The 16623-nt window shown below is 43.5% G+C and overlaps 2 protein-coding genes across 2 annotated transcripts; both read right to left on the bottom strand.

The window, feature by feature from the left end:
• Positions 1 to 319: 319 nt before the first annotated feature.
• On the bottom strand, positions 320 to 1162 carry LOC310868788 (26S proteasome non-ATPase regulatory subunit 8-like; the record flags this gene model as incomplete). The annotated part of the gene is made up of 1 exon (XM_083779255.1): positions 320 to 1162. The coding sequence occupies one exon, from the start codon at positions 1160 to 1162 to the stop codon at positions 320 to 322; it is 843 nt and encodes a 280-aa protein (XP_083635381.1).
• A 2707-nt stretch (positions 1163 to 3869) lies between these two features.
• On the bottom strand, positions 3870 to 6290 carry LOC310867824 (transitional endoplasmic reticulum ATPase-like; the record flags this gene model as incomplete). Its single annotated transcript, XM_083777968.1, has 1 exon — positions 3870 to 6290. One exon carries the CDS (start codon positions 6288 to 6290, stop codon positions 3870 to 3872), a length of 2421 nt encoding a protein of 806 aa, XP_083634094.1.
• Between the last annotated feature and the right edge of the window lie 10333 nt (positions 6291 to 16623).

Genomic DNA, 16623 nt, shown 5'->3' with positions numbered 1-16623 from the left:
GGCCACACCCACCAGTTCATTAAGTTAAAAGTATACCTGGTTTCCACCTTAGCACCACTCACCTGAAGCCTCGCCCACAGCCGTGTGTTGTATGATAATGGTGGAGGGGTTATGATGTATTTATGGTGTATTTTCGATTGGGCCTTTTGACTGAAAGACTTTCAGCTTTCAGGAAGAACCCCAAAAATACACAGGGAAGGCATATTTGAATATTCTAACCACACCTGGGTTAGAATATATGTTAACTCCACAGACAAAACAGAAAAAGTACACTCCATCTTTAAGTGATGTCTGCGCATGTGGAGTTCCTGGATGCTGATTACACAATCATTTCCAGCTGTTGTGCATATTCGATGACCTGCTGTGCCATCTCTGTAAAGGCGACGGTCACATCCTCTGGTCTCTGCTGCTGAGTGGCGAAAGAGTAATAACCATCTGGGCTCTGAGTCCAACCTCTGTTCTTGGCATACTCCGTCATCCTCTTCGGGGAGGTGAAGAACAGCACACTCTTGGCTATATCGAACTCGATCTGCTCATATGCCTTCTCTATGCAACCAGCAATCTCATCACGAGTCGTGTCCAGCAGAATATCTATGAAGAACTTACTATACCGTACTGTCTTAGCTGGGATATCACTTCTGGCGAGAAAAACCTTGTTGTAGCTTCCCTCCATCAGGTACTGTTCTAAAGAAACTGGATGTCTGATGTAGTCATTGGTCTTGATGTCTTGTGCGCTCAGCCTTTCCAGTTCTGTATGGAACTCGGACACACGGTTCTGTGAGAGGAGGAAGAGAAGATTCAGGCCGAGCATCATATAAGCTGATTCGGGCAGCTCATCTTTGTAATCAAAGTAGTAACATTTTAATTGGGCTATGTATCTCTCAAAGGAAATAATGTCCTTTTTGAGGATGCTCCACAATGCTCCAATCTCGAGGACATCACTGGTTAGGAGAAACTGCTGCTCAGTAAGCATGGCGCCAGTAGTAGGCATAAAATTTAATTCCAATAGGAAAATCTTAAGTTTACTCAAAAGCTCTCCACATTTGCTCAGGTTGGGGTTTTTCTGGTTCCATTTTATTTTCAGTGATTCATACAGCCCCGTAGTCTCTGTGATTCTGTCTTCTATCCGTTCTGTTCTCTCCTCGTCTTTCCTCAACAACATGTAGATTCTCTCTTCTGTCTTCTCTGCTCTCTATTCTATTCTATTCTCTCACTGTCACTCTCTTACCGTCTTACAAATTTACCTTGCCTCTCTGTAACGGGCATGTATACATTATAAAGGGCATCTTATATAGGCTGACAAATGCTCTGGTCTGACATCACCCCAACACAAACCATTGCCATGCATGCCTAATAATGTTGATGTGATAACCGCCATTCTGACAGTAGCATTGTATCTTTGGATGCGGTTATACAAGTTATACAATCCCTTGTCTTGACTACTGTCCAGCAATCATGGTCAAATGCATCAAAACGAACTAAATAAAATCCAGCTTACCTAAAATAAAGCAACGAGACAGTAGCTCTACATTGCTCAATGGATTGGTATTGTCTCCATATATGAAGATCACGACACTGACCTCATCAAACCCTGCATACTGGATAGATAGACATCACCTAGATCTGCATATATGGAGCTGACCTGTTCTGACATTCCATATGTTGATCCTCCACACCCGTCCTTCCTCTCCCTTTTGACTGATACCTGTCCATTCAAACTCTAGACAGGCCCGCCCCAAAGTTATTAGTGCAGCCGTGCCCTGCAGCCGGCGAAAACTAGAGTTCTCAACAGATATTTACAACATAGTCTACTATGTTGTCCAGACACACAAAGCTGGGCATAAGAGGCGCTAGCGCCCCTAAAAGAAACCCAGATCTACAGTACAAGCTCAAAACATGTCATGGACTCGTGGTTGTGAGCTTGTTGATGGGTGACTAAGATTACTGGCAGCATATCTCTGTCGGGAAGAAACCAGAGATATACCAAAATGTATATGCATATAAGTATATATTTTTTCAGAAAATGAAGAAACCCATATATATTTTTTAAACAATGCAATATTGCCTCATCAAAGTTGCTGTTGTGACTTTATATATTGTCAATTACTTGCATGAGATGGGGAGACAGTTTGAGGGTCCAATGGAGTTGAGAGGTTTTGTCCGAAGCGCTTTTTAATACTGTACAATATGTTTGAGGGGCGCTAGCCACTCCTATGTCCAGCTTTTCCAGCTTTTCATGGCCATTCATTTGACAATGAATGGCCAGCTTTGAGTGTTTGTGTAAACACAAACATTACATAACAAATTGCGTAAGCACAAACGAAAGCACGAGACGAAGGTGAGGACGCAAATTGTGATTGGCCAAAATCAGATGATGGATGATAATGTATGACGATAAGAGCGGCTTTCACTTCACACAGGTGTGATTTTTGAGGGGACAAAAGCCAGCGCTCCTACGTACAAAAAGCGAGAAAAAAAAAAGAAACCTCAAAAATGGAGTTAGGTGGTTTCTTCCCGACAGCAACAATATGCTATGCTATGTATTTATCCATTTTAGCGTATGATATCATTCAGTACCCATCACATCAGAGTACTTGTACTATAGTATTTAACATCAATGACATATGGGCATAAAGTGATGCCGCAGATGATTTAATCAGCAATGCCATTTCAGAGATTTCTGGATTTATAGATTTGTGACGGTTCGATTGGATTTAAACCGTGACAAAACATGACCTAATGTCACAGATAACTCATAGCCATGGTCATGAGTCAAAGACACACATGGGAGTCATGTTAATAGACCTCATATTGTTTGTATTTGATAATTTAGTTTGTGTAATTGTTGTTTGTGTCTGTTATTGTTATACTGCTCCGGGGTAAGGGACCAGATAAAATGGGTCTGGACTCTGGAGAGGTTGCACTGGTGGAAGGGACCATGGAACTGGAGACTGGACCTGTGGACCTCAGGTGGATGGTATGGAGGCTGAAATATAGAGAGCGAGCACTTTCTTTGTGTTTGTAAGGACACGTTACAGTAGTCAATTCTACTGAAGATCAATACATAATTTAAAAAATAATATACTAATATACTTGTACATAAAAGTGAGGGGCGCGTGCTCAGCCAGTGTGTGTGTGTGTGTGTGTGTGTGTGTGTGTGTGTGTGCGTGCGTGCACAACAGGGACACTTGGTAGTTGGTGGTGTGTTAGGCTGTTCAACAGTGACACTTGGTGGTGAAAATATGCTAGTTCCGTGCTCAGACCCGGCCATGGACACACTTGCTGGGCATTGGAGTGCTTTTTGAGCTGCGCAACCACTCAAAAAGGAAAAGGGCACCATGCAGCATATAGTCCTTTCTGCAACTGACCCGACCCGCTGCAGTTTACTTGCATATTGCTCCCCTGTCTCCCAACTTTCTTGTGTCCCATTGTTCACTGTCCTATTGGAATAAAGCAATAAAATAAAATATTAAAGAAATAAAAAGTCTAGCATTGCTTGTGTAGGGTTGTGAAACTGATATAATGAGGCCACTCAACATCAGATAATGAATGGATAAGTTGTCTATACCTGCTGTTTCATATATATCGTTTCTTTGTCTTTTTTTAAAGGGATGTTTCTGTTTTAAATCCTGTATTTCTTAGTGCAGCTTTTTGTATTTATTGCAAAATGTCAACTATAAGGCTGTCAGAGGCAGACCTTTTGGCATCTGGATAGATCAGTGCCAAATTGCGTCCTGTGTTCTGAATGCTTTTCCACATAATAGTGATGTGCATATTATGGTTCTTTTTTAGGGTTTCAGTTTTGAATTCGTAATTTTAAGGCCTATAGATCTAATCTAGTCTTCTTACCATTGAGGGGCAGTATATGCTTATCCATAAAGGTCATCATCATTATCTTCATTAAAAACCTGAGCATTACCAGTGCCTCCTGACCCCTGGCTTGGAGTGCTGCCCCCTGTGGTATTGGAGGGAAACTTGAAAGAGCCGAAGCCACGGCTCTGCTGCAGCGTCTGTGAGAACATTTCATATTTGCGAATGTCGTTGTCACTGACGGAGCGACGAGCGAATTGCATGGCCTCCTCAAAGTGGTCCTTCCTGATCTCAGGCACAGGGTCTTCCCCCTCTTCTTCCATAACTAACGGGTTGGTCTGCCTCTCGCGCTCTTTGCGGATCTCTTTCTCAATGCTCTCTCTGATGGCCAGCTTACATGCCCGCTGGCCGATCTCTGTGAGATCAGCGCCAGAGAAGCCATTGGTCATCTTGGCCAGGAAGTCAAGATCCACATCCTTGCTGATGGGGCTTTTGCGAAGGTTGGCCTTGAGGATATTAATCCTGCTCTTTTCGTCAGGCAGGGGGATGTAGATGAGCTGGTCCAGACGGCCAGGTCGTAGGATTGCGGAGTCGATGATGTCAGGTCTGTTTGTGGCTCCAATGATGAAGACGTTTTTCTTACTTGACATGCCGTCCATCTCGGTCAGGATCTGGTTGATAACACGGTCACCGGATCCACCACCATCTCCTATGTTGGAACCACGGGACTTGGCTATTGAGTCCAGCTCATCAAAGAATAGGACACAAGGGGCTGCCTGGCGAGCCTTGTCAAAGATCTCTCTGACGTTGGCCTCTGACTCCCCAAACCACATAGTTAGCAGCTCAGGTCCTTTGATGGAGATGAAGTTAGCCTGGCATTCATTAGCAATGGCCTTGGCCAGGAGTGTCTTACCACAACCAGGGGGCCCATAGAATAGCACACCCTTTGACGGGGTCATGCCAAACTTCAGGAACTTGTCTGGGTGTTCCACTGGATACTGCACCAGTTCCTGCAGCTCCCTCTTGACATCGGCAAGACCACCAATGTCCTCCCAGCTGACGTTGGGAACCTCGACCACTGTCTCCCTCAGTGCTGATGGGTTGCTCTGACTCAGGGCCCACTTGAAGTCATCCATGGTGACAGCCAGTGAGTTCAAGACTTCAGCATCAATGGTCTCATCCTCCAGGTCAATCAGGTCCATCTTCTTTCGGATGGCCTGCAGAGCCGCCTCAGAGCAGAGAGCAGCGATATCTGCACCCACATGTCCATGGGTCCCATTGGCAATGTGTTCAAGGTCAACATCATCAGCCAGCTTCATGTTCTTGGTGTGAATTTGGAGGATTTCCAGTCTGCCTGTTGCATCAGGGATGCCAATGTCCACCTCCTTATCAAAACGCCCAAATCGCCTAAGAGCTGTGTCAATGCTGTTGGGTCTGTTGGTGGCAGCCATGACAATAACATGAGTTCTCTGCTTCAGACCGTCCATCAGGGTGAGGAGTTGAGACACAATACGCCTTTCCACCTCACCATGAGTCTTTTCTCTCTTTGGAGCGATGGAATCAATCTCATCTATGAAGATGATTGCTGGGGCATTCTTCTCCGATTCCTCAAAGGCCTTTCTCAAATTACTCTCGCTTTCTCCGGCCATCTTGCTCATGATCTCAGGACCATTAATAAGGAAGAAGAAGGCTCCAGTTTCATTCGCCACAGCTCTAGCAATCAAGGTCTTTCCTGTTCCAGGGGGTCCATACAGCAGGATACCACGCGGTGGCTTGACGCCGATTGCCTTGAACAGTGCAGGGTGTCTAAGAGGCAGCTCCACCATCTCTTTGATCTGAGCCAACTGCTTCCTCACCCCTCCAAGGTTATCATAGCCAACCTCATTCAGAGACTCCTCCTCATCCTCTCTCCTGATGGGCTCCCCCTCACAGTGGATAGTTGTGTCAGGAGCAACGATGCAGTAGGGGGATGGATCAGTCTCCACCACCTTGAACTCAACAGCACGCATGCCTCCCCTGACCTGGAAAATGTCACCTTTGCGGATGGGCCTGAAAGCCTCTAGGAAGTACGGCTTGAGGTAGACCTCAAAAAGGTTTCCAGTAATACCCTCTACTGTGTCATCTATTGGGAGAACATGGATTCTTGATCCGTATTTCACATCGGGACATGGCTGAATGCTCACAACGTCACCCAGACGGACCCTCAAATTGTTGCGGACAACCCTGTTCATAAGGACCTTTTCATCAGAACAGGCGACATCAGAGAGAACAATGCACACAGTCTCTCTTCTTTTTTTCCCCTTCATCAGCACTGTGTCTCCACGGAACAGCGTAAGCTCATCCATCTTTGTCTGAGAGAGGGAGATCACACTATTGTCCTCATTGATGGATTCATCAACAATAAGTCTGTTGGGCCTTTGCTTCTTTTTCAGAATGGCAGTGGAAAGATCATCATTGTTAGATTCCGCTCCCGAAGCCATGGTTGTCCACCTGGATTAATATTTATGTTTAAAATTCTGCTAAGCTTTACCAGTCTTGTTTCTCAAAGTTGAGTGTGACTATGTCTGTATTTATTCGTCTCTCCTGCCAGAAATAGACAACAGATGACTCTTGGAGAAAGTTAACATTTAAAGGCACTCCTTACCATATATATATAGGCTGTCCGGAACTGTGGTCTGATGTCACACAACATGAACTGCCTTTGCATATCAACGATGTCGATTCGCACAGTGTCCTAATCTGGCACTGTATGCTCGGATGACGTCTAACGTTCCTATTATGTACACATTTCACGTTTCTCCCTTAGATGCCCTCGTCAGAAAGTAGAACAGCACCAGCATGAAAAGGAAACATCTTTAAAAGTTATATAAACTATAGGTTCGGCCCTCACACGTACATCACACTGGCGATCCGACCATAGGCTATGTCTGAGTCATATTGTTGTCAGTGGAACCATGTATCCTTCTGTGTCCCTTTTATACCAATATATGGAGATCCCTGATATCATTTGTATTTGCCCATATATTGTTTAAAAGAATCTTGAGGCACCGTGAGAGCTTTCACAACACATGGTGTATACCTTCTACAACTACATTAAGCATATCACATTCACTCATAGTCATAAGTGGCACGCATGCACACATGCACACGACCGTGGTCATAGAAAATAATCATGAACGCTATGGTGGTGTGATGTATATTTCCTAGCAACTTAAGAGAGAAGAGAACTGACGACGGACAGGCCAATGAAAGTTTCCAAGTCCATTTTATTGCAGAGAGTACAAAGACAGCAGATCACAGCCATGGGTCCTGAGACCCATATAGCTCCTTCAGCCTCTCGGCTTCCAGAGGACTAACACACAGTTACAGACATTTCAGTAGTCTTATACAGGTCAGAACAAAGAGATCAAAGGGAAATGGCAAAAGGTGGTTCCCAAACTCCCACTGTCCCAAATTGTTCCCTTATATGGTAGTGGTCACCAGGAAGGACAACAGGAGCACAGTATAGGTGTAGCTGCTTGCAGCTGCTATCAGCAAGCCATCTTTTAGGGCCCCTAAAAATCCCTCCTGCCCATGGATCCTGTCCAAACATGTTTGTTCTCTCATTTGAACAGAGACGACCTAAAACAGTTATTTAAGTTATATTATTGTGAATTGTGATTTCCATATACATCAGGTGTAATCTTTACACCAGTAATTGTAGGACAAATGCAGTATAATGTCATAGTAATGGTATGTTTAGATACCATGGTTGGCGACAGAGTCCAGGTAAAGCTGAACAAACCTAGAGAGGACTTATTGGTTCTGAACAGTCACTGCAACTTTGCATGGACAGATAGCTTTGATAGGGGGTCAATGCTGGGAAGGAATAATCAAAGCGTAGCCCTGGGTGGACTGTATAGAAGTTACTGCCCTTTGTGGATGTGGTTGAACCTGACAATGCGCTGATACTCTCTTTGCACCTTAATGCCTCATATCATGTACATACCTGTTGCTATGTTCATGCACAAAAACTAATTCAACCCACGTCTTTACACATGTAAACCTGTGATGTGAAATTAAAGTTGATTCTGATATATTATTAAAAGAGGTTACCCAATGAGTCAAAGAATATTAGAATATTCTAATCTCACAAATAGCACACATAATGTAACTCTTGGTAGATATTATTATATTATTGCACATTTTTAATGATATTGAGAAAGAAAAATCATCCGGTAGGTAAAGGGAGTCATACAGTTGAATTGTTGATGAATATACAGTATATGATTATATATATATATATATATATATATATATATATATATATATATATATATATAATCAAAGGAGAAGTCTTGTGGTTCTGGAGGATTCTTTGTTGATGCAGTATATTCCAGTTGATAGCAATGTTGGAATCAAACTGGGAAAAGAGGAGAGACATGTCTTCAGTATTAATTTATATAACTGAAATGTTATCGCCACAGTCAAAAAGCTATTGTCATTCATTAAAAACAAACAAATTGCTTGCTGATTGACACTAAACTCATAGACAAAGTAAGTAACAAACAGTAAACAGAAGAGACATGCACAGGAATGTGTTGCTACAATAAACATATGCCACACTGGAGACATAATGATATGATTCACCATTCAGGGAAGTCACAAATCATGAGCCTTCCATTTTTCCATGTCCTTATTTGCAAATCGGGGGTTCAGGCCTCCAAGATAGAATTGTAGTTGTTGTTGTCCAACCATTGGTACTACAGTAGGTTTCCCACACGCTCCACATACAAATTCAGCTGCTTTTTCTCCGACAGATATTGTGAGTTGATTGGCAGGACTGAAGGACAGCTCAAGTCCTGGTTTGCTATTGATTGTTACTGCATTGTCTGAGATCAGTAACGATGTGTCGATTGTAGAGAAAAAGTTCTGATTCAGTTGTTTTCCATTTACCTGCAAATTAATGTATAACAAATACTTTAATAATAACAGGCACATTGACAATTTCAAAACAGACTATTTTGCAGTTGTTTAAAAAAAGACCCTGGGCCGACAGGGGGCCTTGAAATGTACAGATGTAACCTAAATTATTCAATAAATAATAGAGTCTTGTGTTATATGTTGACGGGGGCCCATAATTTCAGGCATCACCCTTTTGTTTAAGTGCATAAGAGGAAACTATTAGTTAGGAAACTAACTACCAGGCAAATTAAGCTACTCACCCGAACTTCATGTGTATTGCTAATGGTTATCATCACGTCATCAAAGAACACATACAGTGCCATAATTTTGTTGACCATGGGGGTGCCAGACTTCTGCAGTTTCACCGCCACCCTGAACAACTTTGGTGTTACGGCTTGGTCGCAAACTTTAACCAGCTCGTAGGTCCCTGAATCTTCAATGTTGCCAGAGTCACCACTGAAATCAGTGAGTGTACCATTTTCTCCAAGAGAACACTGTTTGGGGTGGCAGGCCATTATGCCATTCTTGATTTGACATGTTTCATCACTGTTACATGACATGCTCTGGGACAGAACCACTCCTGAAGTGTGGCAGGTGTGGATTCTGTGGCAGCTGTCTGAGACCACAGTCTCTCCAATCTACACAGGAGACAAAACTAATGATTAGAATACTTCATCACTGAGACCATTCATCATTATTCAATTCATAATCAATATCCAATGCCATATTCACAATCTATATTAGAGATGCACAATAGTCGATAGCGTTTCGGAATCGGCCATAAAAACACCATATCGGTATCGGAGCAGTCAAAAAATAATCCAGATTATTTTCACGATATTGATTACGCAATAATAATGTGACCGTCAATGGCTAAATTCTACATTTAATTACTCATACTCATCTCATTCAGTAGTCGAATACTTTATTAACAGGCTTTGGGCCGAGCCCATAGGACCTACGCTTGTTTCCAATGTGGTCCTCTGTATAATATCAGTATCGGCAGATACCATGATCGTGCACCCCTAATCTATATGCAACACACACACACACACACACACACACACACACACACACACACACACACACACACACACACACACACACACACACACACACACACACACACACACACACACACACACACACACACACACACACACACACACACACACACACACACACACACACACACACACACACACACACACCCCCCCCTCACCTTGTAAGTGTATCCATCAATGTAACAGCTACACTGATCAATGCTAACACAGCCTGTTCCATTGTAGTAGTAGCCCTGATTGCAGCTGCAGCCTTCAGCGCAGGTGTTAGGACATGAGACTACATCAGACAAACCAGGGCATGGAGTGGCGCAGGGCTGTGCACAGGTATCATAGTGGCTATTTGCAGAGCACTTTAAAGCTATGGACATAAACATCTATTAAATTAACTTCAACAATGCAAGACATTGTTGTTTCGATACAAATACATAGAGGTAGATTAACTATACAATAGATTGTATCTGTCTGACAGGAACAGGACACTTACGGCATAAAGTAGGACTTCTCCAGGTCTGGATCTTCACACCAGAGTTTTGGCAATCTGTCATGTATGCAGCAATGCTATGGCAGAGCGTGGTGCGATTTCCCTCGGCAATGCAAAGATCATACACACAATCTTGGTAGTAAGATACTGGGTCTATTATGCCATGGCAGGCAGTAAAGGGACCTGTAGGGCTGGTAATGATTTTACAGTCTGCCTCCAATGCAGCTTTCTTGGAGTCCTCACACTTGGGGCAGGCGTTTCCGCTGCAGCCATCTTCACAGACCACTCCAGGCACAGACACTTTCCAGGCTGCACCAAAGCTCAGAATGTCTTTGGGATTATTTGGCATTACTTTCCCAGGCAGCTGGAACTCATCTGCTTTGTTTCCGTTGAAGTTGCCACACAGACCGCAGGTCTTGCCCCTGTAGTTGCCAGGTACAGTGACAGTGACGCGGTAGACCATGTCATATGTGACTCTTAGGCCGAAGTCAGTCGCGATGACGATATACATGCCTTCCTGGTAAACTTGGATGGCACCTTTGTTGAGGTTCAATGGGATGGGAGATTTGACACCATTTACCTGGAAAGAAAAATGAATACAATGAAAGTAATGCAATTTGATTATACCATCAGAATACAGTGTAATGCTTTTCGCTTTCGGAATACTTAAGATTGTCAGTTTACATTTTCAAGTCATTCAGACATAAGATCAGCTTAAGGGTTTAAATGCTACTATTACAGTGCCTTTGTGCAAGGTACCTAACCACCAAACCTGCACTACAGTCTGCAGTTCTAGAGGGTTTCTCCAAGATATCAACATATATATATATATATATATATATATATATATATATATATATAATGTCTGTTCATGAGTTTGATGCTGTTAGTGTAAGAGCATTGGTGCTTTATCAGAAAAACAGAGAAATTAAAGATTTTCAACAAGACAAAGTGGCAAAGTGTGATATACCATGATTATTCCAATTTGGTTCCTGCGTAGGATCAACGTGTGTTCATAAACTTCAACAGCCAGAAGTTTTGCCACTGAGACCTTGGGATTTGCAGAGATGCCATACCACTTCTCGTTCTCCACCACCACAGAGAAGAGGTTGAGACGTGTGCCCTCCAGGTGGCAAGCTTGAGCTGCAGTGTAGGTGCAGGTGCCTTGGAAGTCATAAGTGCCATTGTCAAAGGTCTTGTAATGAGGATCACCAGAGATGGTGCAGGTTCCATTTCCAAAAGGCTGACATGATCGGACACCTTTCTTCACTTCGCACCTCTCATCGGGTCCACAAGAAGCCTTCTTACACTGCACCTAAAAGTAATGTGTTTGGATTTGTTTTTCAAACATGAAGATGCACTAAAAAAATAAGCAAACAGATTTATGCAACAAGGAAATCTCAGCTGATAATGGGGCATCTGACAAAAATAAATAAAAACAGACCAAAGCAAAAAATGTAATTCCATTACATACTGTACAATAGTATGTACATCAACATTATAAACCCACTGTACAAGAACTTGAATGGTAGTCAAACAATAGTGCCTAAATAATAGGCAGTGGCACACACAGACACGGTTAATGTGTACCTACTACCTGACAGTACATCATGTTAATTTTGGGCTAATATACTGTGCAATACCTTTCTGAGGGAATGTATACTGTACACATTGAGTACGGTATAGCTTCAAGTTTCTTGGGACGGACAAGACATTAATTGTGCGACGTCAGGGTGTTAAATCACTTTAATTTGTCTTAATTGTTTGGAGAACGGGAGTAACAGATGAATAGTGGAATCATGGGCTTGGGCCAAAGATTGTGTCCAACAATTTACTGCATTTCTATTTTTTTATTTGTCTATTTTACTGGCAGCATGGGTGGTTTCGCTGTCCTTAATTCCCCTCCTCCAGCTTTAATTTAGCCTTTACTACTGTATTTGTCTGTTTTGTGTCAGCCAATGTGGGATTAACAAGAGGCAACACTGTCTCGTACTCTTTTTGAGTGGTGCAACCACTCCAAGGAACAGCAATGTCCGTGTTAATGTGACTTTAATTAGTACCAGTAGTGGCGCTGTTGTGCCAGAAACAGAGAGAGAGAGAGAGATAGTGCTGCACTGTTGCCTGCTAATGAGTGAGAGAGAGAGAGAGAGAGAGAGGAGGGGGGAGAGGGGAGTTGCACCACTCAGTTCACACGGGTGTGATTTTTATTTCTCCTTTGACTGACTTTGTTGATAGCTGTACTGCATTTTCGTGTGTGTGTGTGTGTGTGTGTGTGTGTGTGTGTGTGTGTGTGTGTGTGTGTGTGTGTGTGTGTGTGTGTGTGTGTGTGTGTGTGTGTGTACACGCACATAGCTTTGTTGAAAAAAAGAAAAAGACAGACAGACAGCTGCATAGTATACATACTGAATTCTTACCTTTCCATCACAGGTGCATTCTTGCTGGCAGTTCTCACCGGGATAAAATACCTGCCCATGCTTATAGTATTTGCCCTCATGAACACAACCACACTGGCCGGAAGGGACACATTCATCTCCACTGAGGACAAAGCCTTCATTGCAGACACACCCTTCCATACAATGAGCTTTGCAGACAGATGGGATGGAGTTGTTCTGGCATGATCCTGAACAGCCACTAGTACAAAGCTCATAATGGCCATTTGATGGACACTGTGCGTCTAGAAGTATATCACAAATGACAATCACTTCAATTGCAAAGTACAGTCAATGAAGACAACCAAGACACATTTTGTCACGTGATTTAGCGATTCACAAACAAATTAGTTCAATGTTACACTTGCACACAGTGAAACTGGACAAAATGCCAAATAAAGTGACCAACTCTAATGTAAATAATAATAATAAACTCTAATGTATTATGTATGTATTCGTCTGAATACCCCGTCCATTGTGTCCAACTCTAATCACGTTGTACTGCATTATATGGTGATAAATATAGCTTTAACAAAGTAGGTTTAGAGACTGGACATGCCCTTACCACAGAAGTGAGCCGACCTCCAGGCATGTACTTTAGCACCTTTCAGCTGACAGGCTGCTGTGTAGGCGGTCAGCGTCTTGCACTGCATGCTCCCACCTCCCTGGTAAAGACAGACGTCGTACACACAGTCTTGGAGGAAACCTGCAGGGTCAACTATGGCATGGCAGTCACGGAAAGGGCCTTCAGTGTTGCTGATGAGTCCACAATACTTGGTGGCAAACAGCTCTTTCTGAGCATCATTGCAGCCGGGACAAGGGCCTTGGCAGCCATCAACACAGCCACGGAGCGCAGTAACCTTCCAGCTCTCACCAAGCGCCTTGGGAGTGGGCGCTTGTTTCCCATCTCTCATCTGCATGTCGTCTTTGGGGTTGAGATTGTAGTTGCCACACATGCCTTGCATTGCACCCTTGTATGTGCCAGGGACAGTGACAAAGGCGACACTTTTCCAGTCAAAAGAGACTTTGGCTCCAAGGTCAGTCTGAATGACAGCAAACCAGCCACTCTTATACACCTGGAGTTTATCTCTGCCTATAGTTAAAGGAAGATTGGAAAGCTCATTGTTGACCTAAAGGAGAAGTTAAATAGAAGACAATTGACACATTTGATTGATTTGTGATAGATGTCCTGAAAAACATTCCTGTACTGTGAGAATGAGCCAATTTGCAGCTAGAAACAGTACATAGGGGCTTGTAAAGTGCAACCAAAATGCGTTTTATATATAAAAAACAGACAGAAAAACAGGAGAACCAACATAAGTGACATGGTGCGTTCTTTCCTACCACCAACTCAATGTTTGTTGCTGTATCGACTTTGGACTCAACCATGTCAAGCGGTAGATTAACTATAAATACATAAATATACAAATACATAAATGCATGCAACATTAACTCTAATAAAATATATTACAACTCTAAACTACCACTAATGATTCTACTACAACAATCTATTCTATATTGGAGTAGTTGTCACGTGGCGCAAAAGTGTGTCACTAGCCAATGAAAAGATGTGCCCATGATGTGCCCATGTGGCCTGTGGCCACTAGCCAATGAAAACTCAACCAACTCAACCAAGCCACACCCGTCACTAGCTCTCAGCCCCCCCTCCCTCTTTGGCTGCTGTAATATGATCTCCCCTATGGCTCCCTCTCCGCAAAATATAGGTCGCTCAGCAAATGTCTTAGTTACGTTAACATTGTTCTTAGAAACTACTTGGTTTGTACCTAACTACTACGATTAGACAGATCGCGTTTGTTATTTCGCTACTGCCAGTACTTCTGATTGCACGCACACACACACACACTACCCCGTGTCCCACACACACACAACACTGCCGCGCGGATTTAAGCTGTCAAAACTATTTTGTTAAAGTTACATATGCCACAGACACTTGCCTGAACTGTGCAGCTGATATATATACAGCATTGTCATATTTAAAAGGCGCTTTATAGCTTCTCTCAGCTCAAATCGTGTATGAATAAGGAGATAAATGAACAGCTGACGTCGGTGGGAGAGGACGTGAGCTGTGTGTGTGTGTATGTGTGTGTGTGCGCGCGCGTGAGAGGGAGGTACCGTAAACAGTCAGCAACACGTTAAATTTCTACTTCTACTAAAGAAAGAGGCAGCGATGGAGCCATAAGTCCATATCCATGAATTCGGGGACATAAATTGCGCAAAATACTGTTAAACATGACGGCATCAGCCTGCTGCATCCTCCTAGCTGTTGTGTGCTAAGCTAAATCATCATACATAATATATATTTACTATATATACACACCGGTATATATACAGTGTACACAAACCGTATATCTAGGTGTGCCCCGAGATTTTTAGGCTGGGACAAAAAAGGTTGAGTTAAGCGGTGCCCAAAAGGTAGATCACGATCTACCAGTAACGTCAGATCAGGGGTTTTGTCGGCCAGCGCCAAAAATGCTCCCCGACAGCATAATCGGAGCAAATACCGGGCAGTGTGTATGAGCCATAACGTGTTGACTACACTACACTACACTAATAAGGACACATAATAATAACTAATAACCCATCCGTTACTACATGTGGAGTCAACTCCCGCAATTTCCTTCTTCCCATAGTGCGCGGCAAAGTAACTCTGGGATGAGCGGCCGCAAAGCGGCCGCAAAATTCTAGTATCCAATTACTCTAAACACACAGTACACTCCCCCTCTGCCATTATGACTTGGTCCAGCCCAATTACACTGGCAAACAGAACAGCCCAACTTGGTGCATGTTTTCAATCATCACTTAGCATTACTATTGCACCCGTCATACACATTTCACTTGGTCTCTCTATTGCACTCCGTCTCCTACACATATTGTACCTCACATATTATCGACAAACATTCTGTCTCGGACAGGAAACAACTCAAAATGTTCAGTTAAATGTAATCACCAAAAGAATGTTGACTGCCTTTCTGTACTGTGCAAACTACAATGTGCATTACGCCGTGCAAATACCAAAGTTCTTCACTTAATGAATAAAGGTTACAATAGACATCTGCAAAGTAACAGAGGACCTCTCTGTTACACATGATTCACAACACTATAGCCAACCAACAACCATAACCCTGGCGAACCTGGCGACCGACAGACAGACAGACAGACAGACAGACAGACATTACTGAAGAACAGTTACCATCACAAACCCAGGGTGCTCCTTGCTGATGACGACAGTGTACCCAAGCACTTTGACCTCCAACAACTTGATGGCTGACCCTGCCTTCTTATCACGGCCATCAGTCTGCAGCACAACACTGAACCACTCTGGGCTGGTTTGATTGGCTGACACCCCAGCTAGCTCATAAGCACAGGTGCCCTGGAAGTTGTAGTGCTGCCCATCAAAGGTCACAAAATGAGGGTCACCGGATACCATGCATGTGGCCCACTTCACCGGGTGGCAGCCTCTGATAGCCTTCACCACCTGACACTGCTGCCCGAGGGGACAGGCCTCTGCCTGTACGGACAAACTCCCACCAGCAGAGCATTTGTAGCGTTTGGTGCAGCTCTCATCACCCCAGAAGGTGGCACCTGCCTCCACATAGCGGCCTTTGTACATGCAGCCACACTGTGCCTTGGGGACACACTTGGTGCCACTAAACACATAGCCATCGTTGCAGGTGCAGGTTTCCACACAGCTTTGTTTGCATTTGGAGGGTGCGTATGGGTCTCCACAGCTGGTGGGGCAGGCACTTCCACAGAACTCATAGTTGCTGTTCTCTGGGCACTTTGGTGGAGCTGCAAGGATAAATAGTACATACAGTAACTTCATCAACCTTCCTAATCATCCATATCCCTCAAGACATAATCGAGAAGCTCACTT

Source organism: Protomyctophum parallelum (assembly GCF_964188405.1).
Source record: "Protomyctophum parallelum genome assembly, chromosome: 1".
Lineage (NCBI taxonomy): Eukaryota > Metazoa > Chordata > Actinopteri > Myctophiformes > Myctophidae > Protomyctophum > Protomyctophum parallelum.
This window is presented reverse-complemented; position numbering and strand designations above follow the sequence as displayed.